Source organism: Vulpes lagopus, chromosome 3 (assembly GCF_018345385.1).
Source record: "Vulpes lagopus strain Blue_001 chromosome 3, ASM1834538v1, whole genome shotgun sequence".
Lineage (NCBI taxonomy): Eukaryota > Metazoa > Chordata > Mammalia > Carnivora > Canidae > Vulpes > Vulpes lagopus.
In genome coordinates this window covers 66,677,542-66,702,802 of record NC_054826.1, presented here as the reverse complement: position 1 = coordinate 66,702,802, position 25,261 = coordinate 66,677,542, and the positions used below count along the sequence as shown (strand labels likewise).

General features: G+C 49.4%; 2 protein-coding genes across 4 annotated transcripts in view; one reads left to right on the top strand and one right to left on the bottom strand.

The window, feature by feature from the left end:
• The window catches only part of SGPL1 (sphingosine-1-phosphate lyase 1), a 56,720-nt gene extending 47,299 nt beyond the window's left edge, over positions 1-9,421 (top strand). For both annotated transcript variants that reach the window (XM_041749812.1, XM_041749811.1), the window contains exons 10-15: positions 1,098-1,196; positions 1,830-1,979; positions 3,624-3,862; positions 4,996-5,142; positions 6,212-6,332; positions 6,822-9,421. In XM_041749812.1, coding sequence (XP_041605746.1) covers positions 1,098-1,196; positions 1,830-1,979; positions 3,624-3,862; positions 4,996-5,142; positions 6,212-6,332; positions 6,822-6,962 — 897 coding nt within the window. In that variant the 3' untranslated portion in view covers positions 6,963-9,421. The remainder of the gene's footprint in view (positions 1-1,097; positions 1,197-1,829; positions 1,980-3,623; positions 3,863-4,995; positions 5,143-6,211; positions 6,333-6,821) is intronic.
• A 2,353-nt stretch (positions 9,422-11,774) lies between these two features.
• On the bottom strand, positions 11,775-16,276 carry PCBD1 (pterin-4 alpha-carbinolamine dehydratase 1). Of its 2 annotated transcripts, none has more exons than XM_041750790.1 (4): positions 16,186-16,276; positions 13,381-13,512; positions 12,829-12,909; positions 11,775-12,287 (listed from the first exon to the last, which is right to left on the bottom strand). In XM_041750790.1, exons 1-4 carry the CDS (start codon positions 16,186-16,188, stop codon positions 12,189-12,191), a joined length of 315 nt encoding a protein of 104 aa, XP_041606724.1. In that variant the 5' UTR covers positions 16,189-16,276; the 3' UTR covers positions 11,775-12,188. The 2 variants fall into 2 exon arrangements, with proteins under 2 accessions (XP_041606724.1, XP_041606723.1); XM_041750789.1 differs by lacking the exon at positions 16,186-16,276 and adding an exon at positions 15,130-15,222.
• Positions 16,277-25,261: the final 8,985 nt, after the last annotated feature.

Here is a 25,261-nt window from a genome sequence, read left to right as displayed (position 1 = left end):
TATGGTTTTCATTGGCCCAAAACAATATCTGAATTTCAATGCCGAAATAATAGTAATTGTATTTTTTCAGAAGTAAGCTACCCAGTTTATTAGCACTAGCGTTATTTCTGCCCGCCATCTTTATTGACATATTAATTGACAAATTGACAAAAAAAAAAAAAAACTGTATATATCTAAGGTGCCATCTTGATGTTCTGATATGTGTATGCATTGCAGACTCATCACCACAGTCATGCTATTGAGCATGCATTCCATCTTCTCAAATAGTTACCATTTTCTTTCTTTTTTTCTTTTTTCTGGGCTAGAATACGTAAGACTACTCTCTTGACCTCTAGCTGATTTCAGGCACACAGTGCTGTATTGTTAGGCTTGGTCACACGGCCATCCATGAGCGGGGCAGAACTTCCTGTCAGGCATCACTGAAACTTGGTGCCCCTCATCTTCAGCCCCCAGCAACTGCCATTCTACTCTCTGCTCTCAGTTTGGCTGTCGTAGCTGATGTATGTGTGAGAACATGCAGCATTTGTCACTCTGTGCCTGGCTTACTTCACTGAATCCTCCAGATTCATCCACATCCTCACAAATGGCAAGCTTTCTTTTCTAAGACTGAATAGAAGTCCTTTAGTCATTATTTTTTATATTGTGCCTGTGTGGAGAACTTGCTGGAAGAATGGCATCTGAGTGTTAGGACAGCCCAGGAAGGCTGTAGAAGCCATCAGTAGTTTGGCAGTACACAGGGTGAGGAAGCAGTCTGCGGGGAGTTCAGTAGTCTGCCCCAAGTTTCTACACTAGTAAGTGGGGCTGGGACTTGCACAGACTCCTCAGCCTCTTAGCCCAATGCTCATTTTCCTCCCACCATGATTTGCTGTGTTGTGGCTTCAGACTGTTTTCCCCAGATAGATGCCCCTCTGGCCGTGTTTGCGTCCTGCCACCGTGGTGGTGGTGCTGGTGCTGGTGGTCTTCTCCCGGGTTGGAGAGGTGGAGATAGCGCTACAGGAGTGCAAACCCTAAGCTGGTAGTCTGGGGTGCTCTTGGCAGCAGCATGAAGAGTAATTCTGACGTGGCTTCTTGTTTTCCTTTCAACTTTAAACCCCTAGGCAATGAGGAGAGCCATCTCCAGGAACACGGCCATGCTTGTCTGTTCTACCCCCCAGTTTCCTCATGGTGTCATAGATCCCGTCCCTGAAGTGGCCAAGGTACGCCAGAGAAATGGGTTGCTAGGCAGTCAAGTTGAGATTTAAAAATAGAATCTAATGGTGTGGTACTCAGCAAGAAGAAGCGAGTTTGAGTTTAGATTTGTGCACAAATTTCCTGATCCCCATAGGAAGCCTGACAGCTCTATTTGGAGCCTCAGGAAGTTCCTAGCTGGGGGGAGGGGCAGCACGAGGAAGACAGCTGTGGAAACTGGATATTCTGAAAGCCTATTGACATTTCTTGAGCCGCATGGAGAAGCCTACCTACCAGAGGGTGGTATCCAGCAGTGCTGCCCCCATTGTGCGCTCTCCTCGTCACCCACAGTTATTAAGGCAGGACCCTCCCCACCCCTACATCAGAGGCTTGCTGTTTCCGGCTCCATTTTATAGGGAGCTTGAGGTCCTGGGTATTTAAATATAAAATACTACATTTCATATGAACTATTTTGAAGCTTAAATACATTTGGAAGATGAGCTTTATGAGGAATGCCAAAACTAGCCAATTTTTTAAAATATGAAAGATGCAGTATACAGGGGCCTTGTGGTTACAGTACATTTTTCCACCTGTGTCTTGCAAAGTTTTTGTTATGTGGCTGTAAATGAAATTCTCTTGTGGTCTTTGTTTTTTGGAACTAGCTGGCTGTCCGATATAAAATACCTCTTCATGTAGACGCTTGTCTGGGGGGCTTCCTCATCGTCTTTATGGAGAAAGCAGGATACCCACTGGAGCAACCATTTGATTTCCGGGTGAAAGGTGTGACCAGCATTTCAGCTGATACCCACAAGGTGAGACAGGGAAGGGACCAAATGTTAATCAAAGTGGACAGTTGATTATTTAGACTACTATCAACAAGATAAATTCAAGCATTAAATTCTGCCCAAAATGTAAAATTAAATCTGGCTCTTTGGGGGATCCCTGGGTGGCTCAGCAGTTTGGCGCCTGCCTTTGGCCCAGGGCGTGATCCTGGAGTCCTGGGATCGAGTCCCACGTCGGGCTCCCGGCATGGAGCCTGCTTTTCCCTCCTCCTGTGTCTGACTCTCTCTCTCTCTCTCTATGTCTATCATAAATAAATAAATAAATAAATAAATAAATAAATAAATAAGTAGGAGGGAGGAAGGGAGGAAGGGAGGAAGGGAGGAAGGGAGGGAGGAAGGAAGGAAGGAAGGAAAGAAAAAGAAAGAAAGAAAGAAAGAAAGAAAGAAAGAAAGAAAGAAAAGAAGAAAAGAAAAGAAAAGAAAGAAAAGAAAAGAAAAGAAAAGAAAAGAAAAGAAAAGAAAAGAAAAGAAAGAAAAAATAAATCTGGCTCTTTGCTCTCACCAGCGTAGCTAATTCAGGGGACAAAGTATGGTGTTATAGGTGACAGGTAATATTGAAAAGGGACCTGTTATTTTTGTGGCATATGGCTTTCCGTATTCATTGACTGTATGTAGCTGGGACATGTTAGTACAGTGGCCCGTAGAAAAATGTTCCCTGAAGCTTTGAGATTCTTTAGGGTGGAGGGTAATGAGTAGTGAAGTTAATAGTGGAATTCCTAAGAGGACGTATGCTAGTGCTGTGGCTTCCACGCTATGGAGGCTCTTGCCCCATGTGACAGGAGCTGGCCAAGGGAGGAGTCCTTTGGAAAAGGGGTAGAACTTTGTGCTCAGGAATGTTCTGATGCCACCACCCCTGGTGGACCTGAAGAGAGTCTAGGTTGGTCAGGAACTCTTTGAAACTACACACAGATGTGGGAGAAGGAGTAGCAGCCTGAGGAATGTGTGCTTTGTTCTGATTATGCAGAACTTGTTTTAATCTCAAGTATGGTTGGAGACCTGTTTTTCAGACTAAGTGATGCACGCAAATCTTCCATCAGGATCTGATCTGATTTCACCATGGTACCCGGGCAACCCCTGTGCCCTCGTCCTTACTACACCTCTCCTGGTGTGGGTCAGGGGGTAAAGTTAGTTCCATGTTTGCAGCAGTGAGAGTTCATTAGGAGGGCACATTTCTATAAGGAAACCAAGCACGTAGGTTATTTTTAAGCTTGATTCAGTAGCTTGTAGATTCTGAACGCCATGATGTTCCTAAAAAGGAAGTACAATACTAAGCAAAAGAGTTAGGAAGGGAGTGAGATCATTATTTTAATTGCTGCAAGTGATGTGAATTCCACCCTTTTCCTGGTTTCCAGTGGAAATTTATCTTTGCTTCCATCCTGACGTACCACCCTGGAGTCATGTGCTGGGTGAGGGAGGCCTCAGACACCTCATCCCTCAGAGAGAGAGTTTAAACCCCATTCCTTCAGTTCCCTCCACACTTAACATTCTGAGTTTGAATTCTTCACGTGAGTGGGAAGCAGTGAGAAACGGGCACAAGGAGGAGTTTGCATGAGGAGTGTGGGGCAGGCCCGCCCTGCAGAACTGTGCTCTCACCTGTGTGCTTCTCCCCCTCAGTATGGCTACGCCCCCAAAGGCTCTTCCGTGCTGTTATACAGTGACAAGAAGTACAGGAGCCATCAGTTCTTCGTGGCGACTGACTGGCAGGGCGGCATCTACGCTTCCCCGACCATCGCGGGCTCACGGCCCGGAGGCATTAGCGCGGCCTGTTGGGCTGCCTTGATGCACTTCGGTGAGAGCGGCTATGTTGAAGCCACCAAACAGATCATCAAAACTACTCGCTTCCTCAAGTCAGAGTATGTGTGGAGGACTGGTTCAGCCTCGTCTTTGGCTTTGTCTGCTCGTGGGCTTGAGCTGTCACCTGGCCAAGCACCCCTATGCCTAGCCCACTCCCCATCCCCTAGGGACCAAGGGCTTAGGACAGCAGCTTAGGCATGTGGTATGTGATAGTGGCCTGGGAGGAGAAGCTTCCTTGCTCTGCTGTGCCCTGGAGGGTTAGATCTAGGCTTCATCTGTAGGCCATCGTGTCCAAAGGATGTCTTTACAACTGGCAGCTCTTACCAGATGCTGATACAATGTGCAGTTTAATGCTTAAGACAGCGTTTCTCAAACTCGAGCATGCCTTCTAAGCATCTGGAGGACCTGTTATGACACAGGTTGCTGGGCCCCACTCTTAGAATTCTCATTCAGTTCATCTGGAATGGGAATGTGGGGACTCGCACTTCTGGGAAGCACCCAGTCGATTCTGAAGCTGCTGGTCTAGGGCCCACCCTCGGAGAGTCTCTGGTGTAAAAGCACCGGAGATGAGGCAGAGGGAACGGGGAGGGCGAGGGGGGAAACGCAGGGTTGAGATGAGGCTGGAATGAGGCTGTATGTTTGTCTGACCCACCTGTTCATGTGTCCCCTGCCTGTCTCTGTGGCTCACCTGGACTGGGGAGGCTTTTTCAGAATCTGGAGGGCAAATGAAAGCGACTAGTAGGCATATGTCATTAGAAAGAAGCCCGCATATACCCAGCTGATACACCCATCTGTTGAGAACTGCTCTACCATTTCTTGCTTTAGAGATTACACATACGACTTTTTAAATTGCAGCAATGGAGGGGTTATTTTGCCAGGATTTTTTCTTAAGTGCATCTTTTATGCCTCAGATGCCCGTGGGGCATATCATAATTTGGGAACTGGGCAGACAGGGTACGAACCGGTGATTGTGTCTCATTGGAGCTCAGTGGGGTCTGGGCCTTTGAACATCTGTCATGTTTAGGAACTAGGAACCACTGATTTCCATCTCACCGCCTGGTTTTAAAAGGTGAATGAGCTGAAGCCCTTAAAAGATGAGGTAGTGTCATAGGAGAGACGTTGCATGATTAAAGAGATGATGACCTGAGCAGCATCCATGGCTGAATTTCCTTTCTGTCTTTTTTTGTTTAAGACTGGAAACTATCAAAGGCATCTTTGTTTTTGGGAATCCTCAGTTGTCAGTCATTGCTCTGGGCTCCCGAGACTTTGACATCTACCGACTGTTCAACCTGATGACGGCTAAGGGGTGGAACTTGAACCAGCTGCAGTTCCCGCCCAGGTAAGCAAGAGGAGCCTCCTATCCTTCCTGGGCCCCAGGACTTCCCGAGCGCTTGGGTAGCAGGCTGACCTGCAGCCTAGAGACTGCTGGTGAGGTGCCATTTCCTCTCGCCCCCTGCCCCACCCCCCTCAGAATTCCTCAGTGTCAGAAGGAAACAGCTTTATGGCTCTACAGCTACCCTCTGGCCCTGCCCCCGCCCTCTTCCCTGCCCCACCTTGTACACCGCCATCTGATTGCTCTTGCACATGGACTTGTTCCCTGAATCATACTTAGTCCAGAACTTTCCACAGGGCCTCTCACTGTTCAGGCCCACTGCTCTCTTCTATAATATTTTGTAATTAATCTTCCATGATGCCTGTAAAGAAACACCTCACCGGATGGCAGAGGTCTGTCCAGTGTCCTTTCACTTGTGGCGCCATTGCCAGGCCCATCTGGACTCTGCTGCTTCCTCTTCACAGTCCTTTTTTTTTTTTTTTTTTAAGATTTTATTTATTTATTAGAGAGAGAGAGAGAGAGACAGGCAGAGGGAGAAGCAGGTTCCATGCAGGGAGCCTGACATGGGACTCGATCCCCGGTCTCCAGGATCACGCCCTGGGCGAGAGGCGGCGCTAAACCGCTAAGCTAATGAGGCTGCCCTTCACCGTCCTTCTGTACCTCAGCATCCCTCTGGGGGAGGGAGAGCTGCTGCCTTGCCTTGGAGTCCTTCAAAACCCCTGTGGCCCTACACCCTTAAGGGTCTATTGTCTACAAGGAAATACAAGGGAAGCATCCCCTTGGTGGTCACGTGACTGAAGGCATAGCCATTGGCAGTCTTGGGAGGGGGGAGCGGGACAGAACAGGAAGCTGTGTTCCTCCTGTCAGGATGTTCTTGCTCATGCTGAGGCCTAAGCCCTCGTGCCTGCCCATGCTTGACAGCCCATGTATCTGAGAGCCCTGATTCCCAGGATTGGGAACGCTTGTCACAGATAACACAAAGCAGTGAGTGCTAAGCTCCAGTGTGGGAGGGCTACTTTCTTTTAGAACTTCGTTTTCTTCCCCGAGGTTCACCTGTCTGTCTCTTTGCCCATAGTATTCATTTCTGCATCACGCTGGTGCACACCCGGAAGCGAGTAGCCATACAGTTCCTAAAGGACATCCGGGAGTCGGTCACTCAAATCATGAAGAATCCGAAAGCAAAGACCACAGGAATGGTAGGGACACTTCAGATATTTTTCTTGTGGAAGTTTAGGTGCCATGGGGGGTTTGGAAGAACGAAGTGGCCTCTAGTCTGTTCCTGCCTCTGTCCCATCTCCACAAACCTTCTTCTTTTGAGCAGATGACCTCTGCCTCACCCACTCCCAAGCCGTTTGGTCTTGAGTGAGGTGTGCTGTATAGAAAAGCATCTTGTAACTTGAAAGTGCTATACAAAGGCAGGTGTGGTCATGCCTTTTGAGAAGAAAATTATGACACAGGAAGGACAATAAGCCTGTTTTCTCTGGAATCTTTGACATAGGCCAGTTCCTTTGGGCAGAAAGGCAGACTGGCACTTACCTGTGAAGAACTGCCTGGGGTGGGCATGGAGCTTGGGAGGGGAGGGACACAGAAGATGGAGATGGTGTGAAGGGGGAGATGGGAGCCACAGCTTTATGTCTGTCCCAGTACCCGTCATCGCCAGTAACGACTTCTCACTGGATTTGTAGGGTGCGATCTATGGCATGGCCCAGACGACAGTTGACAGGAACCTGGTCGCAGAATTGTCCTCAGTCTTCTTGGACAGCCTCTTCAGCACGGACACTGTGACTCCAAGCAGCCAGATGAATGGTTCTCCGAAACCCCGCTGAGCCTGGACGCTCTGTGACCCCGAGGGGCTCCTGGCCTGCAGTGGTTCCCGGGGTGTGGAACAGGCCACACACAGGTTCAGCATTTGGTCTTGCTCCGTAGAGCACGACGAGACAGACCATGAGACGGCTTGATCCTCAGGATTCTTGTTCCTCCTCTCATCCTTTGTGGTTTTTTAATATGGAGACCCCGAAGGAGTCCAATACCTAATTATTTTGCCCTGTTCCCAGATGTTACCCTAGGAATTGTTTTAGCCATTTCCTTTTCTAACCTTCTCGCTTTCAACTTGACTTAATCCTTGTGTGGCAGCTGTGACCTGTCCTGAGTCCTTAGGGAGGCTGGAGTATCGTTTTTGTGCTAAAGAAGGTTTTCTTTCTTCTCACAGGCAGATTGGTGAAGCTGATTGGACAGGAAGCATCCTTGTAACAGGGTGGGAGTTAGGTACCCTCTAAGCACGAGGCCTCCTCAGCCTCCTCTCTGAGTAGGTGAGTTGTCTCATAGAGTCATGTTTAGTGCAACTCAGTTTCTCTTTCTGAGACATGGATGGATAGGCCGCTGTTCCTGTTTTGCAGGATTGGAATGGCCAAGTATATGTATGTGCTCAGTGTCTTAAGGCAGGCTTTGGTGCGGCCCTCTTCTGTGGTTCCCCCTTGGATATTTGGTTGCCACCGTCTTTGGAGATTTGTGTGCGAAATTGTCCTCACATTGGTGTGCTGTTCCCCTGGATCAGGAAGGGAAAGTGGTTTCCAGAGAGCACAGGACCTTTGGGCCCTGGTCCCGCTCTGTGTCGGCCGTGTTTAGAGCACACCAGAGCCCTGTCCTGGGCTGCTGCTGACCAGAAACCAGAGCCTTTACTAAAGTTCTCTGAGTGTCACATTCAAATAGATGTCTCCACCCCGGAGTGGTCCTCCACTCCCCCACTGCCATGAGCCATCATGCATGAGAATAGGTCTGCTTGAAGGAACCGCTCAGAGCACCTTCACAAGTTGCCTTGACTTACCTGAGGTGGGTGCGAGGAGGGTGTGAGAGAGCCTTCCAGGCCAGGAACCTTCTCTCCCCATTCGTGCGTCCCTCCTGCCTCTTTCCGTATGTTCAGCTCCCAAAGGTACTGTGGCAGTTTACCCTCAGGTACTGGGCAGTTCTCAGCCCCGGCTAGCATGAGACAAACTTTGGAATAGGAAAGCATGATGGCAACTGTCAGTGGGGCCTGGGCCTGGGATTCCTCCATCAGACTAGTCGCTCAGGGTGGTGCAGGGATGGACCAATCCCTGCACCCACTCCCTCCCCTCTTTGCTCCTGTTCAGGGGCCTTGATCTAGGTGGAGCCACTGTCTTCCCCTGAAGATGACATACTGTGTGCCTTTTCCCTCAGCAGTGGGCAGTGCTGGGCTCCTCCTGACCCAGGCCCCAGGGGAAATGGGGCTGTCTGGAGATTTTTATTTGGGTGGGAGAGGCCTTTAGGGTAAGTCAGGAGAAAATCTCCTGTGTTCCATTCCCCTTCTCAGGGACTCCTGAACCATTCAACCTCTTCAGACTGCTGGCCTCTGGCCTCCCTCACTGGGGATGCTGCCGGGAGGGCCGAGATGACCAGACTCCCCCAGGCTCCCTAGTGGGTTTGTCTGAAGTGGTCTTTAGCACTGTACTTCGTCCACAATAACTGTGAGTCGCTGGCCGGGTCACTGCAGGGCTGATGTGTGCATGTGTGTGTGTGTGTGTGTGTGTGTGTGTGTGTGTGTGTGCGCCTCCTGGGGTGGTCGGTTCCAGGAAAGGTTGTGTGTGTGTGTGTGTCTGAGATCCTTTGGATACAGGAGCTATGACCTTCCAGTCATTCAACTGGTGGGCACCTCCCGAGAGAGGAGCTGTGGCCAGAGCCGTGTGTGAATGCCCTTGGGTCTCTGGCACATTGATGGTGTTGGAGGAAGACCAGGGATCGAGAACCACCCAGCAGGCCCCACTGTGGCTTGCTGGCTGCTAAAATGGAGAAGCATGTGCCCCCTAGAACGTGCTGTTGCTTCCAGTGTCTGCAGACCCTTCCTCTGCTGTGACAGCACTGCTGGCCCCGGGGACAGTGGTGTTTTTCAAAGGGACCTACTGTAGCCACTATGATCACAAGCCTTAGTTTGACTCAACACTTGTGGGCTTTCCACTCTATGTGTATCTGTGCATAGGAACACCTAGTCTGGCAGAGGCAGGCCGAATGTCTCCACGAGGTCATATGCTAGCAGATGTTGCATTGGCCTCTGCAGAAGCTGTACTGTCTGGTTTCTATGTTGAGTAAGTAGTTGTGACTGTACTGCCTTGTCACTTTTAATATTACCAGTTTTATACTTGGAAAATGGTACTTGCCTCTTTTAAATCTTTTCTGTATTTAACCTCCTTCTTCCCAGCTCAGTGCTCCCTTCCTAATTGCAGCAATAATATCTTAAAAAAGCAATTCAGTAATTAAACGACTGAAATCTTAACTGGCTGGATTCATTTGCTTATTTGGGGGCAGGTGGGAGATCCCAGGTGGGGCGGTGGCCGCTGGTGGGAGAGCGCCCCCTCGTGGTGAAATGGTTGTGTGCGGCCACGGATATTAGGCGCCTTCACAGGGGTGTCACCAGGGGCGGTGGGCATACCTGCTTGGAGGAGGGCTTTAGTTCCCCAGGGCATGGGCCCTGCCTTGTGTTTTCTTCCCTCTTCACCATCTGCTTCTGCATATACCTTAGTGATGGATTGAGCCCTCCTGGGTGGGCTCTAGCCAGCCGGGCCCTGGCTTCAAGCCTGCATCTGGTGTGAGAGCCAATGGAACCCTCCAAATCTCTCTGCACATGAAACTTCTGGGCATCTTGTTCCATTCCAAGTAAGAAGTCTTTCCAAAGGTCCCGGAGGCTGTCACTCAGGTAACCCAGCTTTTCAACCCATTTGTGGACTTTGCCAGAACCAAGGGATGCCATCTCTGCTAGTTTTCTGCTACATGACTCGAGTTTCCTGAGCACCTACTTGCTTTGGGGTTAATGCTAGAGGATGAAGCCAGGATATGCTTGGTTAGGAGGCCTGGACCCCCATCCAAGAATTGGTGTTTCCTGCTACTTACAGCCTTGAACCCTCTTGCCTCCTCTGTGGGTTCTTGGTAGCAATGAGTCACCTGTAGCCAGACCCAGCAATGGCAGAAGTATTGACAGAGGCCTGACTTGACAGCCACAACTACACCTGGGGTGAGCGAAAGTCAGCTGTTTGAGAGCCTTTTCTTGAGTTGGAGTCTTTTTATTATGTTTTTTTTTTTAAGATTTTATTTATTTGACAGAGTGCAGCTGTGAGCACAAGCAGGGGGAGTGGCAGGCAAAGGGAGAGGGAGAAGCAGGGAGCCCAATGCAGGACTCAATCCCAGGACCCCGGGATCATGATCTGAGCTGTAAGCAGATGCTTAACCGACTAAGCCACCCAGGTGCCTCCCAGTTGGTGTCTTAATTGCCATCCTTTTCCTTGGGCTTTTTTTTTTTTCCACAATCTCCCCATAACATCTTCTCTATAGCTTCAGTTATTTGCATGAATTGTAGAACAAACATTTCTGAAAAAGTATTGCTTGTGTCTTTGGCCCACAGAAAAGTCCTTCATAGAACTGTAGCATCCTCTAGGTTGGTGTCTCTCAACCCCTGATCCAGGGTAAGCAGAGGCAGGAAGGTGACCTAACACGTGCTCCATAATTGCATGTCTGGTGGCTTCTGTCCCCTAATCCGCAGTCATCAGATCCAAGCTCAATTAGGAAAAGTGAAGTCAGAAGTGGAGCAGTGGGAGGGAGATCACCATCCGAATCTCCCTGGTTTTGATAGTAAGTTTTCTGAGAACCTGCCGTTGACATAAGTGTTGTTAATCCTTAGATCCTGCTGGTGCCTCTTACCAACCATATGCTTGTTTCTCAGACACTAACCTCTGCCTCTTTTCTGGCCCTTGTTGTAGGACCAACTCATCCAGGGTGACTGGGTTGTGATGTTGCTAAATGTCTGCTTCAAGAGATCCTGGCATTTGCAAGTCAGCTTAGAATGCAGTCAGCTTCAGGTTAGAGGATCATAGATGAGAAGCCATCGGGAGAAGGGCTTCCCCAAATCTAGCATAATGGCATATGCGGAATGCCACCCATGTGGCATGCACTGGAGAGAGAGGAGACTGTGCTCTCTGCCCCCCACTCCTCCCAGTTACAGCATATTAGTGGGAACAGTCTATCCTGGAGGTGGAGTCGTCTAGCCTAGGTTGGAGGACTGATCTGTAGGAATCTGCTCTTTAACTGCTCAGATGGTAAATAACCTGTCACCTCCTAAGCTAGGATTTTTGTCCTCTCCCTTACACAGTAGGGGCAAGCAAACCTGAAGACTCTGGCCAAGTCTCTAAAAAACCGTAAGGAACTATCAGGATTAGAAGTCTCCCCATGGAATGTTGTGGACCAGGAAGGGCATAATGCAACCTCAGACCGCCACACATACATACAGGTGTCCTTTACTTTTATTCATGGCGCCCCTTCAGCCATCCCTGCCTCAAGAATCCCATTCTGATCTTCAAGACACAAGTCATTGAAGCCTCCAGACATCCCTGTCAATCACCTCATGTTCCTTTAGCTCATTTCTTACCCTTGCCTCTAGCATCGACATCATTCATCCTGCCTAGTGGTAGTTAACCGCGTCCTGCATAATTCCCCTACATGACCATGAACTCCATGAAGACAGGGTAGTCAGGTCCCACTTTCCCCTCCAGTGCCTCAAACAGTGCCTTCCACAGAGTAAGGGCCCCTGCCTGTTGACTCCAATTTGGACTGACCTGTGGAAAAGAAGGTTCTAGAGCCCGAGGCCAAGTGACAGTTTTATTTGAGGCATAAAAGCACAGGTGTTTCTGTCACACACAAAGGGGTTGACTTTAGGTTCTGGTTTCTAAGATAAGACAGTGTGCATCTCAGACACCGCTTCCTGGGAAATGTGCTAGAAAGGGAGCAGGACATGGCCTGGCAAGGAGACCGTTACTGTGCCGGGAAGTCTTGCGGCAAGGGAAGATGGTGCTGAGCGAGCGTGTGACAAAGCGCCGGGGATGAAGAGGGGTGTGGGGAAGAAAGGTCGGTGCTGGCGCTGGCATCTCCTTCCACAGCAGGGTCCACTTGGCAGTTCTAGCTGCAGCGACATCTCAGGGCTCCCCGATTCCCTCCCTGGGTTCCCAGTTCAGTCACCCCCTTCGCCTGAAGCGTTCAGAGAGGAAGGCAGGGGCCTAGGTCATGGACACCGCTACTTGTTCGATGAAGCTGGCCAGGTTTATGTCCCGTTCTGAAAGGCCGGCACACTCGTGGGTGCTCAGGGTGATGTGGACCTGGAATCAAACCAGAGATACAGGCCCTGGCACCCCTCTCTCCCCTGGGGGCTCCTCCCACGAGTCACTAGCAGCAGTGCAAACCCTCCCGTCTTGGCACGCAGTGGCTGTTGAATGGCCGTGCTCATTCTCCCGCAGTCAGTCCTGTCTGCTTGTCGAGCGTGGTTCCTACTTTTTGATTCTTAGCTCAGGTTCCTACTTCTTCATTCCCCCGCACCTCCAGGAGGATCTAACCCATTGGGAGCTATCAGCAGGGACCGTGGCCCCTCCCCACAGCCTTGCCTTCTGTGGGCTCCACCTTCTTAACGTCTACTTATTGTCTACCCCGCCCGCAAGTCCTCTCAGAGTGTTTCCACGTGCAATTCTTTAATTTGTAGTGAGCCTGACTGTTTGGCAGGGGTGTTCCTGATGATTCTAGGAAAGAGCCCAAAGGACCCGGAGGGGCAGACAGGCAAACTTTGGTTGGGAGGCCCTGAGGGAAGCCCAAGGAAGGGCCCTCAGAACTCAGCCGGGCTGGCCACGGCAGGCACGCACCGCTCACCTTGTTGTACACGTTAAACCATTCGGGATGGTGGTCCAGTTTCTCAGCCTGCAGGGCCACCCTCGTCATGAAGCCAAAAGCCTGCGGTGGTGAAGTGAGACGCAGGTTAGCACTCTGAGAGGGAGGCCGGTGGTGCAGAGCCTACGTGCGGGAGCCGGACTGGCTCCCCACAAGACCCTTCCAGCTTCAGTCACCCCCTAGCACCCCATGGCTGGTTCTGCACTGCAGTTCAAGGTGGCCCTTCAGTAGGAGGAATGTCTTGTTCTAGGACCCTGCCTTACGGTGGAAACACCGCAGAGGTGTTGAGTCTTGGCCAGTTTTTGGTTATCTGCTAAAATGTACCTCAGTATCCTACTTGACCCATCTCCTCTGAGGATCTTTTCTAAGAGTTCCAGGTATATGGAGAACCCAGGTCCCAGCTCCCCAGTCCCCAGGGGTGACACTCCAAGTCAACCTGACTAGGGTAGTGTCTGAGGGTCTTGGGTAGCAGGGCTTTGAGGGAGAGAACCCCGTCCGCCCCAGTCTCAGACACTGTCCCATCCGCTGACATACCCGATTGAAGTCTTTGAAATGGAACTGCTTGAAGATGGCGTCTCGGCCTTCCACCTCGTTCCACCCCACAGCCCTCAGGTTTGGCAGCAGTTGGTCCCTCTCCTCAGCACTTAGCCTGTGCGCTTTGCCAGCCTAGGAGAGGCAACAGAGGCCCACGGGCATTCTTTCTACAGGACCCAGGGGAGGGCCCTGGTCACGAGGGGCATTCAGGCAACCTCCGCGGGTGCTCTGGGGGGGCACAGCCTAAAGCAACCACAGGGAGTTGTTGACGGTGGCACCCGGCCCTGGAGGTGGGGCCCTGGCTCACATACTGATAGGTTCTTAGGTTTTGACACTTTGCTCAGAGGTCAGAAAATCCTGAGGTGTGATGTAAGTCACTGGGGCTCAGCAACCCCCCAACCCCTGCCCCCAAAGCCCGACAGAGCCCCGCCCCATAGGTTTCTTTCGATAATGAGAGTAAAAGCAAAACCAAGCCCAGATGCGAATGTGTTACTACCCAACTTTTCAGAGAGAGTACCCGCGACTGTCTAAGCCTCCTTTTCCTGCTGTGGACTGTATCCAGTTCACCTCCATGGCCACCCTGCTACTCAAGGAATCTAGGCCTGGAAAGGGAAAAAGAGCACGGTTCCCCCCACACAAACACACACACATGCACATCCCCCTCAGCCCGTGAGCACAGGCATCATTCTCAAAGCGGGTCTGAGTCTGCATCCCGGGTCCCCCAGGGAAAGGAGCCAAGGAGCCAGCACTGACCACACCTTCCAGCTGATTCTTGGCCACACCACCTCTGACACTCCCTGGAACTACCTCCCAGTGGATGTTCATCATGCCCCCATGCAGCCTCAGTACTAGCTGCCAGGCCTAGGGGTTCCAGATCCCCACCTTCTCTTCTACTCCGTCAGCCTGGGGAGCCTGAGCCAGAGCTCAGACCCAAGGTGGAAGTTAACCTGGCCGAGGGCGACTGGCAAACCTAGTGCCTCAGCCTGTTGACCTACTGTGTGTGCAAAGTGCCCTCGAGGCAGCCCAGACCTGCAGGGTACGGGCCAAGAGTGGAACCCTCAGGCACAGAAGGAGGCAAAGGCCGGTTCTGTTCCTGGGGGGGTGGATCCAGACCTAGGCACTGCATCAGGGATCCCAGCACTGAAACTGCTGAAACAAACTCCAGAGCGCTGAGGGAAAGCGAGCCACTAAGTGGGGTGGAGGGTGGGAGGGAGGTTAATTTAGCTTCACAAGCAGCCCTGGGGGGAGTTGGCAGGACTGGTTCAGGCCCCAGATCTGCCATTCTCCAGCGAGGTGGCCCTGGGGCACTCACCTCCCTGGGCTCCAGAGCCAGAAGGGACCCAGAACTTCCACTTTCAGATCAGCAAGAGGAGCCAATGGGACACTTCAGTAAATTCCCCTGTTACTAAGGAGGTGCCATCTGCATCCGTTAAAGGAGACTCCCTGGGGCCGGCTGGCTTGATAGGCCTTGCAGGCCTGGGGTCCAACTGGAAAGCATTGCAGCCTCCTCTAAGTCAATCTTTCCCTCCCTCCTGAAAACACTTGTTTTCTCCGGACTGATCTGGCTTGAGCTTGGCTCTGCGAGATCTGCATCCTGTGCCCAACCCCTGCTCCATTCCAGAGCCGACCCTTTCTCAGTGGCTGATAAGCCTGGTCAGTGTATCCAGGCAACCTGATGAATGATGTCAGCCCAGGCATCAGAACCCACTGCTTATTAGTTCTCTGGCCCAGAAAGAAGTAGGTGGGTACCGGTGAGCTCCTAGGAGGCACCCCTTGCCCTTGAGAGTCCTCCAGGATCCCCCAAGTTTCACAGCCCGGGGTGGACATGCCCAGCCCCGCTGAGAGCTGGAATCCGAGCGGGGGAAGGGGCAGTGTTTGCTTAGTAAATCACAGATCAGGCCTGGCCCAGGCCATCTGGGGGAGTGTGCACTCGCTCGGGTTACTGATTACCCACCCTGCCCTGCATCTTTGGGGCCTCTGCACACCACACAACCGGCCTCTCTCCCCACCTCCCCTCCCTCCAAGCCACAGCTTTCCAAGTGCCTTCTCAGCTGTCACCGCAGTCCTGACTGCTCCTGAGGCTTCGGGACCAGAGACAGGCTGTTTAGAAGAGCCGTCCTGGGTCTAGAGGCTCCTCTCCTCCCCTGCCAGGGTTCCCCTTCACCTCTCCGAGGGTAAGGGTGTTGAAGTAGGGCCCGAGCAGAGGGCCAGGGCCCTCCTGGGGGACACCCAGCCTGCAGGAGCGCTGACCCCGTGTAATCAGGCCCCCCGGGCCGGGCACAGGCCTCAAGCGAGGCACAGGGGCAGGCCCTGAGGCCCTGGAGCAGCACCGGGTGCACGGAGTGCAGGCCTGGAGGGCAGAGGAGCACAGAACCGACCCCCCCGCTACTCACACTCAGACACACAGACGCCCCCCTCCCCTCAACGTGCAAGAGAACCGGCCTCGGCGGTTAGGGGGTGGGGGTGAGTGTCTCCGGGCTCACGGCTGCCTCTCCACCCCCACCCAAAGCCACGCCCCGCGTGCAGCAGCGGGGCGCCCCGGGACGCGGGCGGGAGCAGGGCCAGGCCCGGGCTGCGGCTCCCTGTCACCCGGCCGCGCCACCGCCGCTCTCCCGGGCTCAGCTCGCGCTGGGCCACCGCCGGGGGCGCGGGTGGCAGCGGGGCGGGGAAACGGCTCCCGGAGCCCGGGGGCGGGCGAGGGGCTCGCAGGGACGGGACCCGCGGTCCGGCCCCGCGATCCGGCCCCGCGATCCGGCCCGCGGTCCGCCCTTCCTCCCCGGGACCCCGCGCGCCCCGAACCCTCACCATGGCGGGCGGGCGCAGGTGCAGACCAGGCGCAGGTGCGGACGCGGCCGAGCGGCAGGTGGCGGCGGGCGGGCGCGGGGGGCGGGGCCGCGAGGGGGTGGGGCGGGGCCGCGGGGTGGGGCCGCGGGGCGGGGCCGCGGGGTGGGCGGGGCCGCGGGGTGGGCGGGGCCGCGGGGTGGGCGGGGCCGCGGGGTGGGCGGGGCCGCGGGGTGGGCGGGGCCGCGGGGTGGGCGGGGCCGCGGGGTGGGCGGGGCCGCGGGGTGGGCGGGGCCGCGGGGTGGGCGGGGCGGGGCCGGCCGCGAGGTCCCGCCCACCGGCAATCGCTAACTCGGCCTCTGCCCCTTCCAGCACTTTCTTCCAGGCTCGGGTTCCCGGGAGCTCGGGGTCCAGGGACGCGGCCTCGGGGCACGGACTTCTGCGTCTGCACTGCGCTCTGCCGCTCACGGGGCCGTGTCCCCCCGGACGCGACATTACCTCTTTCTTTTTTAAAAGCAGCAGGTTCACGTAGTGACCTAACCAAAGTGTACAGTTTGATGCCTTCGGCAGTTGTGAGCTCTTGTGCAAGCACCGCTGCGGTCACGCTCTTACACACCCCGCGTCCCGCGTCCCTGCAAGTTCCCTTCCCTCCCTGACCACGCTTCCTCTGCTTCCGGTCACCACGCGTTAGGTTGCATTTCCTAGGATTTTATGTAAATGCAAACCGTGCAATGTATGCTCTTGTGTCTGGCTTCTTAGGACTCAACATAATTACTTTGAGGTTCGCCCCTGTGGTTGCATGTATCAATAGTTTCTTCCTTTCTACGGCTAAGTAAGATTTATTCTATAGTGTTACATTGTATCGATATACCACAATTTGTTGATCTGTTCACTTGTTGATGGACATTTTGGGTTGTTTGCAGTTTTTCACTATTACACATAAAGCTGCTGTGCACCTTCCCGTCCAAGTCCATTTAGATGCTTTCCTTTTTCTTGGGTAAATGTCTAGGAGTGGAATGGCTAGGTCATAGGGCAGAGCGTATGTATAACTTGTTTCATTTTTAAAGATTTTATTTATTTATCCATGATAGACATAGACAGAGAGAGAGAGAGAGAGAGAGAGAGAGAGGCGGAGAAGCAGGCTCCACGCCGGGAGCCCGACGCGGGACTCGATCCCAGGACTCCAGGATCGTGCCCTGGGCCGAAGGCAGGCGCTAAACCTCTGAGCCACCCAGGCTGCCCCGAGTATGTATAACTTGTAAGGAAACTGCCAGGCTGCTTCCCAAAGTGGCTGCACCATTTCATGTCCCCACCAGCAGTGTCTGAGAGTTCCAGGTTCCCTACACACCTCACAGGAGCACCAATATTTGTTATGGTCCGTCTCTTTCACTTCAGTCATTCTAACTGGTTATCTGATTGTAGTTTTCCTTTGAGTTTCCTTAATGCCTAATGATATTGAGCACTTGTTCTGGTGTTTATTTGTCATTGGTAAATCTGATGATTTGCCTTCAAATTTCCTGCCCTCCCCCCCACCTTTTTGAGTTGTTTGTGTTCTTCCTGGGTTTTGACAGTTCTTTATTCTGGATGTGAGCACTTCATGAAAGATATAGTTTGCCAGTTTTTTAAAATATTTTTTTTAATTTTTTTTAATTTTTATTTATTTATGATAGTCACAGAGAGAGAGAGAGAGAGAGAGAGGCAGAGACATAGGCAGAGGGAGAAGCAGGCTCCATGCACCGGGAGCCTGATGTGGGATTCGATCCCGGGTCTCCAGGATCGCGCCCTGGGCCAAAGGCAGGCGCCAAACCACTGTGCCACCCAGGGATCCCCCTGCCAGTTTAAAAAAAAAAAAAAAAAAACTCGGTCTTTCAAAGAGCAAATAAATGCCCTTAATTTGAATAAAATCCAATTTATCAATTGTTGCTTCTATGGATTAGTATTTTGGTGTTGCTGCTAAGACATCTTTGCCTAACCTAATGTCACAAAGATGTTTGTTATGTTTTGTGATGTTTTCTCTTGTGTTTTTTAGTTTTTGGTTTTGCATTTAGGTCTATGATCATTTTTCAGCTAGTTTTCCCTATGCTTGGAGTTATGGATCCAAATTCGCTTTCTGTGTGTGAGTGTTCAATTCTTCCCTTCTCCACTGAATTGCTTTTATACCTTTGTAAAAACTCTGTGGAAGGTATACATGTGGTTTATTTATAATTGGCCTTAATATGTAGACTCTATCCTGTTCCATTGATCTATTTGTCCATCTTGATGGTAACGCCATACATCTTGATTACTGTAGCTGTGTAAGTCTTGGAGTCATGTAATACAAGTCCTCTAATGTTCAAAAACATTTTTTCCCCATTAACCTTCATCCCTATACTACACTTTTACTCCTCTCCTCCCAATGTGTTACTCTGTGAACTCTAATGTGTTAATATATATTGTTTTATGTGTTTTACATGTGCTATTGTTTCATCTGTATGTATTTTTATCTTTTGTAAATGGATCTGTGTGCCCTGTCTCATTCTGTTTCTTTCACCCATTTTTGCTATACGTATCTTTAATCGATAGCTTCCAACTGCTGCTCAGTATTCCATGGTGAGCACCCAGAATGGGTAATCATTCCTCCAGTGTTGGACTCCGGTAGCGTCCAACAACCTGCCACCACCACCACCACTACCCACCCCCTAGCATGTGAGTGTGTAACACACAGAGAACAGAACAACAAAGATGATTTTGCAGTGAGTATCTCTTCCAGCTTAGTAGGTCTCTGGCTTGTGGGCAGTTTCTTAGGCAACTGAAATCTAAATCTATATAAATATGTAAATATAAATATCTATCTATCTACCTATCTATTATCTATCTATCTCTTCTATAAACCCAGTAATTCCCTCATGGGTATATATCCCAAATAGTTTCAGATGCTGTGGATAGTGGCTGTGTTGGTCCTTATGTCATGTGCATCATGTGAGGAAGGGTTCCTGTTCCCCTACATTACTTGCACATAATACTCACACTTGGCATTATCTAGCTTTTTAATTTTTGCCAAGTTAACAGGCATAATGATAGCTCACTGTTTTACTTTGCATTTTCGGATTACTAATGATTCTGAGCACCTCTTCATATTGCTTATTAGCACTTGGGGCTTATTGCTTGTAAAGTGCCTTCTAATCTCCCCCCCCCCCTTTTTTTTAAGAATTCACAGTATTCTCTTTTTTAGTTGATTTGCAGGAGTTTATATCTAGATGTTAATTGCTTGTCCATTTTTGATATCGCAAATATATTCTCCCATTTGGCCATCTGTAAACTAACTTCACATAAAAGGAGAGCTTTCACATTTAGGTCTTACATTTATCTAACCATAAAGTTAACTGAAGAAAAGGAAGAATATTGTCATGGCAAGGAAATTATCAGATAAATCTTCAAAAGCACAAAGTTATAAGGCAGAGAAAAAAAGAGATAAGCCAGTATCCCAACATATAAAATTTCTACCAACAAAGGACACTGTGGAAGAAATGAGTACACATTCAGGGCAGTGGATGAATCCTAAACGTGTTACACTAAGTGACAGCAGCTCAAATGTCTACTTTCTATAATATTATCCCATTTATATAACATTCTGAAAAATACACTAGGCAAAGATTCATGGTTGACTGTGAGGGGCTGCGGGGGGGGGGGGTGGGATCAGACTACTGAGGGGCACAAGGAAACTTTTTTGGGAGGTAATTAAGATATTTTATATTTTGATTGTGGTGTGATCAAATGACTGGATGCCTTTGCCAAAAAGTATGAATAGGTAAATTATATCTCAGTAAACTTAGATTTAAAAAAATGGATCTAGAGTGTGAAATGTCAGGACAATCATTTCCCAATGAAGTTAGTGTCAGAAAAATTGTAAGTGGGCTTCTGGTAATGTTTTCTTTCTGACTGTGTATTGGGTATGTGGGTATGTCAGCCAGGGAAAATTCTTCAAGCTCTACCTCTATGAGTTATGAACTATTTTATATATGTTTTATATTTTAATTTTAAAAATTTAAAAAAAAGCAACAGTGAAGAAATTATTGGAAAAAAAGAGGACTTTGGAAGATTGTCTCTTGAAGTCACCTGGAAGAGAGAAGGGGTACCTATTGAGCATGTGCTGAGCTTGCTAGCGCCTTGTGATAACACTGAAAAAAAGAGGGAATAGTGAGCTGATTGGTTCTTTTTTTTTTTTTTTTTTTTTAAGCAATCTCTCTACCCACTGTGGGGCTTGAACTCATGATTCCAAGATCAAGAGTTGCATGCACTACCAAATGAGCCAGCCAGGTGCTCTGACCTGTTTGGTTTTTGAGCAGAGTTTAGAGAAAACAGAGAGGGCCCAGCACAGCTTTTCCAGCTAGCCAAAGATTCTCAAAGTAAGAAATGACTTCACTGTAAAAATCAAGTCAGGGGTGCAGTTGTAAGACTCTTTGTCACAACCTTAGAGAGATTTAAGGCTGTGTGTCATACTTTCAGATAGACAACAGGTCTTCTAGAATAATCTTTAGGATATCACTCTTAGACCAACTTTTCCAATCAGGAAGGCTGTTAAAAATCCTGAGGACATGGTTCTGCAGTGCCCTGACTCACAACCCAAGGTAGAGCAGGGCCTCTCTGAAGGAGATTTGTGGCTGGAAGTTTTGTCTACTACAATAAACCTCCATAAGATTCATAAGAACCTCACACAATTTTTTAGAGTATTGTATTGGTAATAGCACTACCTACTCAGACTGAAAAAGATAGAGACAATTGAAAAGGAAAAGTCCTCGAGGAGTGGGATTCAGACTGAAAAAGCTACTGTATTTCAAATAGGAGCATTTCTTATGAGAACTTAGTGTCCTAAGCCGAGAGCTATGGAAGATTGACTCCCTGGGGCAGGACTGGGCTGCCCGGGGACAGGACGATCCAGGATCTTATGATGATCATGCCCTGCTGGATTTCAGAATTGCTAAGGCCCACTGACTACTGCATGCCTCCTTCTCCTTCCCCTTTTTTGAGCAGGAATGTTTATCCAGCCGTCCACATGTTGAGTGTGGGAGGGTTAAGAGCAATGTCCTGGTAAAAGTGAAAATGCCTTGTCATCTTCCTGTTGGAAGTGTCACACATCCCTTGCAGCCCCTTTTGCCCCAGCAGGGTATGCTTTGACTCATGAGCCATGCTCTCTGGGGGTAGAATATGAACAGACACCCTAACAAGTAGTCTGAGGGCCTCACTAAGCAGTCTGAGCTCCTCCATTTAACACCTCTGTCAGGATGAGGTGAGTTATGCTGCAGTAACGGATAAGCCCCCAAATCTCAGTGGCTCAACATAAGAAAAGCTTCTTTCTTTCACAATACCCAATGCAGGTTAGCTCCACCCAATGGAGTCTATCCATTGTAATCACAGAGGGACCTAGGCCAGTGGAGGTTTCTTGTCTTCTATATTTCCACAATTACTAATCACTAGAGAGGTGGGATGGGGATGTGATGGATTAGCATTGGATCTTAAGTTTTAGCTCATGTGGCTGTGCCCAGCTTCAGATGGAATGGAGAAGTGTAGTTCTACCCTCTGCCTGGGAAGTGATGCTGGAAATACCTTGAGTTGCTTGAAGGACCATTGAGTTCACCACCTCCATGATGGAGCACCTAGAGAAGTTGGATGCTGGCTCATGTGAAAAGGGATGCCACATCATGTGGGACAGTGGGTCAGGCATATGGAGGCTCCAGGGGCATGGTCTGTCCCAGGGAAACTTTTGAGCCCCCCTTATTGAGTCTAGATATTCATAATGTCTGGATTTTTTGGGGCTGTCTTCTGATCCTCCCATTCTCCTCCTAGAATTTCATCCCTCCATTAATATGACTTAATAAATTACCTCTTCCAAGAAGTAGGGGCAGATCCAGAATTTTTGTATAAGTCTAATGTGTATGTAATTGTGGAGGCCCTCTTTAGGCAAAATAACACAAAGTCTGGAAAAAAATCTCCCCACATGAATTTAAGCTCAAATATGAATTTTTATTCAAAAGGAGAAAGGCAGTCACAAAACAAATTGCAAATTTAAAAGAACTACCATAAACATCACAGAGTTCATAGAAATAATGTAATATTTTAATTAGGTGCCTGACACACATCTCTAATAGTTTTTATTTCCTACAATTTCATCTACATTTTGATTGCTTCATACGATGATAGTTTTCATTAGCATTTTAAAAAAGAGAATAGGAAGGTAAATTGTGGCAATTATGTTAGCTGATTATTTTGTTCATAGTTTAGATGTGTAAACTGACCTCACACATGTACAGACTTGCTAGCTGGATCTGACCAACAATGAAATTTTGATATATTCTATTTGTGCAATACAAAAAAAATAACCATGTATTTATAACTGAATATGTTAAATTATTGAGATTTTGCTAATATGAAGGGAGAAGATGTCTTTTTTTAAAGATTTATTTATTTATTTGAGAGGGAGTGAGAGAGAGAGAGAGAAGGGGGCAGAGGGAGAGAGAATCTTTTTTTTTTTTTTTTTTGAGGCAGAGAGAATCTTAAGCAGATTCCATGCCCAGTGTGGAGCCCAATGTGGGCTCGATCTCAGGACCCTGAGATCATGACCTGAGCCAAAACCAAGAGTCAGATGCTTAACTGAATCAGCCACCCAGGAGCTCTGAGAAGATGTCTCTTTGGACCAGAAGTCAAGGAAAATGAAAATGCTTGAAAATGAAAATACTTTACAACTGACAACTGCAAGAATGTTCTAGAGGTTAGATGCTGGCTGTGTACATAAGGAGCCTTTTTCTCCCGCATTAGCCACATGCCCCTTGCCAGGGGCCAAGGGATGCATTCGTGTCATGGTGTCTGACCCTGCATCATTTTGTCTTCACCTGATGAGTCAATCCAGCAGGAGGTAGGACTATTTCTGGAAGGTGTTCCTACAACCAGAATGGCCAGCAATAGCTGATCTAGATGGAAGTCACTGAGAATCACATATGTGTACCTATCCTCCTGAACCCAAATTAAGCATTTTCCCCAACTCAGCTTGCCCTTCACCAGGTCCCCAAGCCCACGGGGCATCTAGTCTAACACAACCCAACTTGAGATGAGCAACATCAGGGGACTCCACTGAGAGACAAAAGACTAGGGCCTTAGCCCATTGTGTCTAAAATATCAAAACATCTTTCTCTTGCAAATTTCATAAACACACAGGACCAGATTGGTTCCTGGATGGATCCCATTCAGGTGAAGGGCCCTGAGGCTTAGAATCTGTTTTCTTCAGTAAATCCACTTCTACCAGGTGCCTTTCCCATGGACCCCACCCACTTCCTGACCAAGCCTTATCGGGTCTATTTCCTCACTACGTCTTTCCCTTGCTCTGAGAGATGAAGTATGGCATCTCTGAAATCCCCCATGGTGTCTGGCACTCTGCCCTGCACTTAAATTGCTCTCAACAAATGCTTCCCAAATCCGTATTCATGCCTGTTTATTTGCTGGTTGGGATGGCTACCAAGCCACATACAAACCGTATTCAAGAAGTAATGTCTACAAGTGACACCACTCAGACAAACATTTCTGTACCACTAATTTTTTCCCCCCAGATCCTAGGCTAAGGATCTAAAAAGTTAGAAAAACACAAAACAAAAAACACACAACCTTTGAAAAAAAATATTTTTCAAAATTTTAAAAAAGACTTTATTTATTTATTCATGAGAGACACAGAGAGAGAGAGAGAGAGAGAGAGGCAGAGACACAGGCAAAGGGAGAAGCAGGCTCCATGCAGGGCCTGATGTGGGACTGGATCCCGGGACTCTAGGATCACACCCGGAGCTGAAGGCAGGCGCTAAACCACTGAGCCACCCAGGCATCCCAATATCTTTCAATTTTATTGAAGTATAGTTGATATACATATATTAATTTCAGGTTTACACATTGTGATTGGACAAGTCACACAACCTTTTTTTAAGTTATAGAAGGAACACATGCTTAGAGTAAAAACAGAACAAAGCAACGCAACACGAAAATAACAAAAAGAGCCTTGGTAATACGGCTGGGCATAAAGAGAAAGGTAAGAGGCACCTTTCCACACCGCTCTGTGCCCTCCGAGGGTCGCTACGCAGAGGCAACCACAGGAACTGGAGCAGCACCTGCCCTGAGGTCTCGCTCCTCCACTGGCCTAACTGTGGGATCTTGGGCAAATTCACTCAACCTTTTGGAGCTTCGGTTTACTCAACTGTGCAATGGGAGTAATAGTAATAATAGTTGCCTTTTAGGGTTTTTGCAATGACTAAATGAGATATTCCGTGGCAAGTGCCTGGCACCCTGCCTGTGTCCTCTCAACTACAGGAAGGTTCCCTGTGCAGTCTGCCCACTGTTATTCTCTGCTCCCTCTGCCTGAGGACGTTCTCACTCCCTAGAACAAGCTCTGTCTAGACAGATGGAGTAGGAGGGTAATACCCGGCTCTCTACCAATGTGGACCAGGGCTTACTGGGTAAAATCCGCCTCCTTGCCCCCTGGGCGAGCAATCCTGGTGTGTTCTACATGGTCTCTCAGGGGTCCCCGGTGGATTCAGCCCATGGCTCTCGGTGACCTCCTCTTCAGCACACATGCCCTAGACTTTCCTCCCTTTGCCACCAACCTGCCTGCAATCTTTTTTTTTCTCTTCTCTTAATTCAAGATAGTCCTTTCTTATTGATTTGTAGGACAATAGCCCCTCATTTATTACAGATGTTGTAAATATTTCTCTGAATCTCATTTGCTTTTTAGCTTAGTGACATCGCGAAATGTTACACTGGCGGCGGGTGGGGTGGGGTGGGGATGAGTGGGTGGGTGGGAGGGGAGCAAGGGGAGAGGCAGAGGGAGAGGAAGAGAGAAAATCCCAAGCAGGCTCCATGCCTAGTCCAGAGCCTGACCTGGGGCTCGATCTCACAACCCGAGATCATGACCTGAGCCAAAGTCAAGTGTCGGACGCTTAACCGATTGAGCCACCCAGGTCCCTGAAACATTAAATTTTTAGATAGTTGGATCTGTCTGACTTTTCCTTTGTGGTTTCTGGATTTCATGTCTAGCTTAGAAAGAACTTCCTTACAGCGAGATGAACAAATATCGGACAGATGGTAAAAA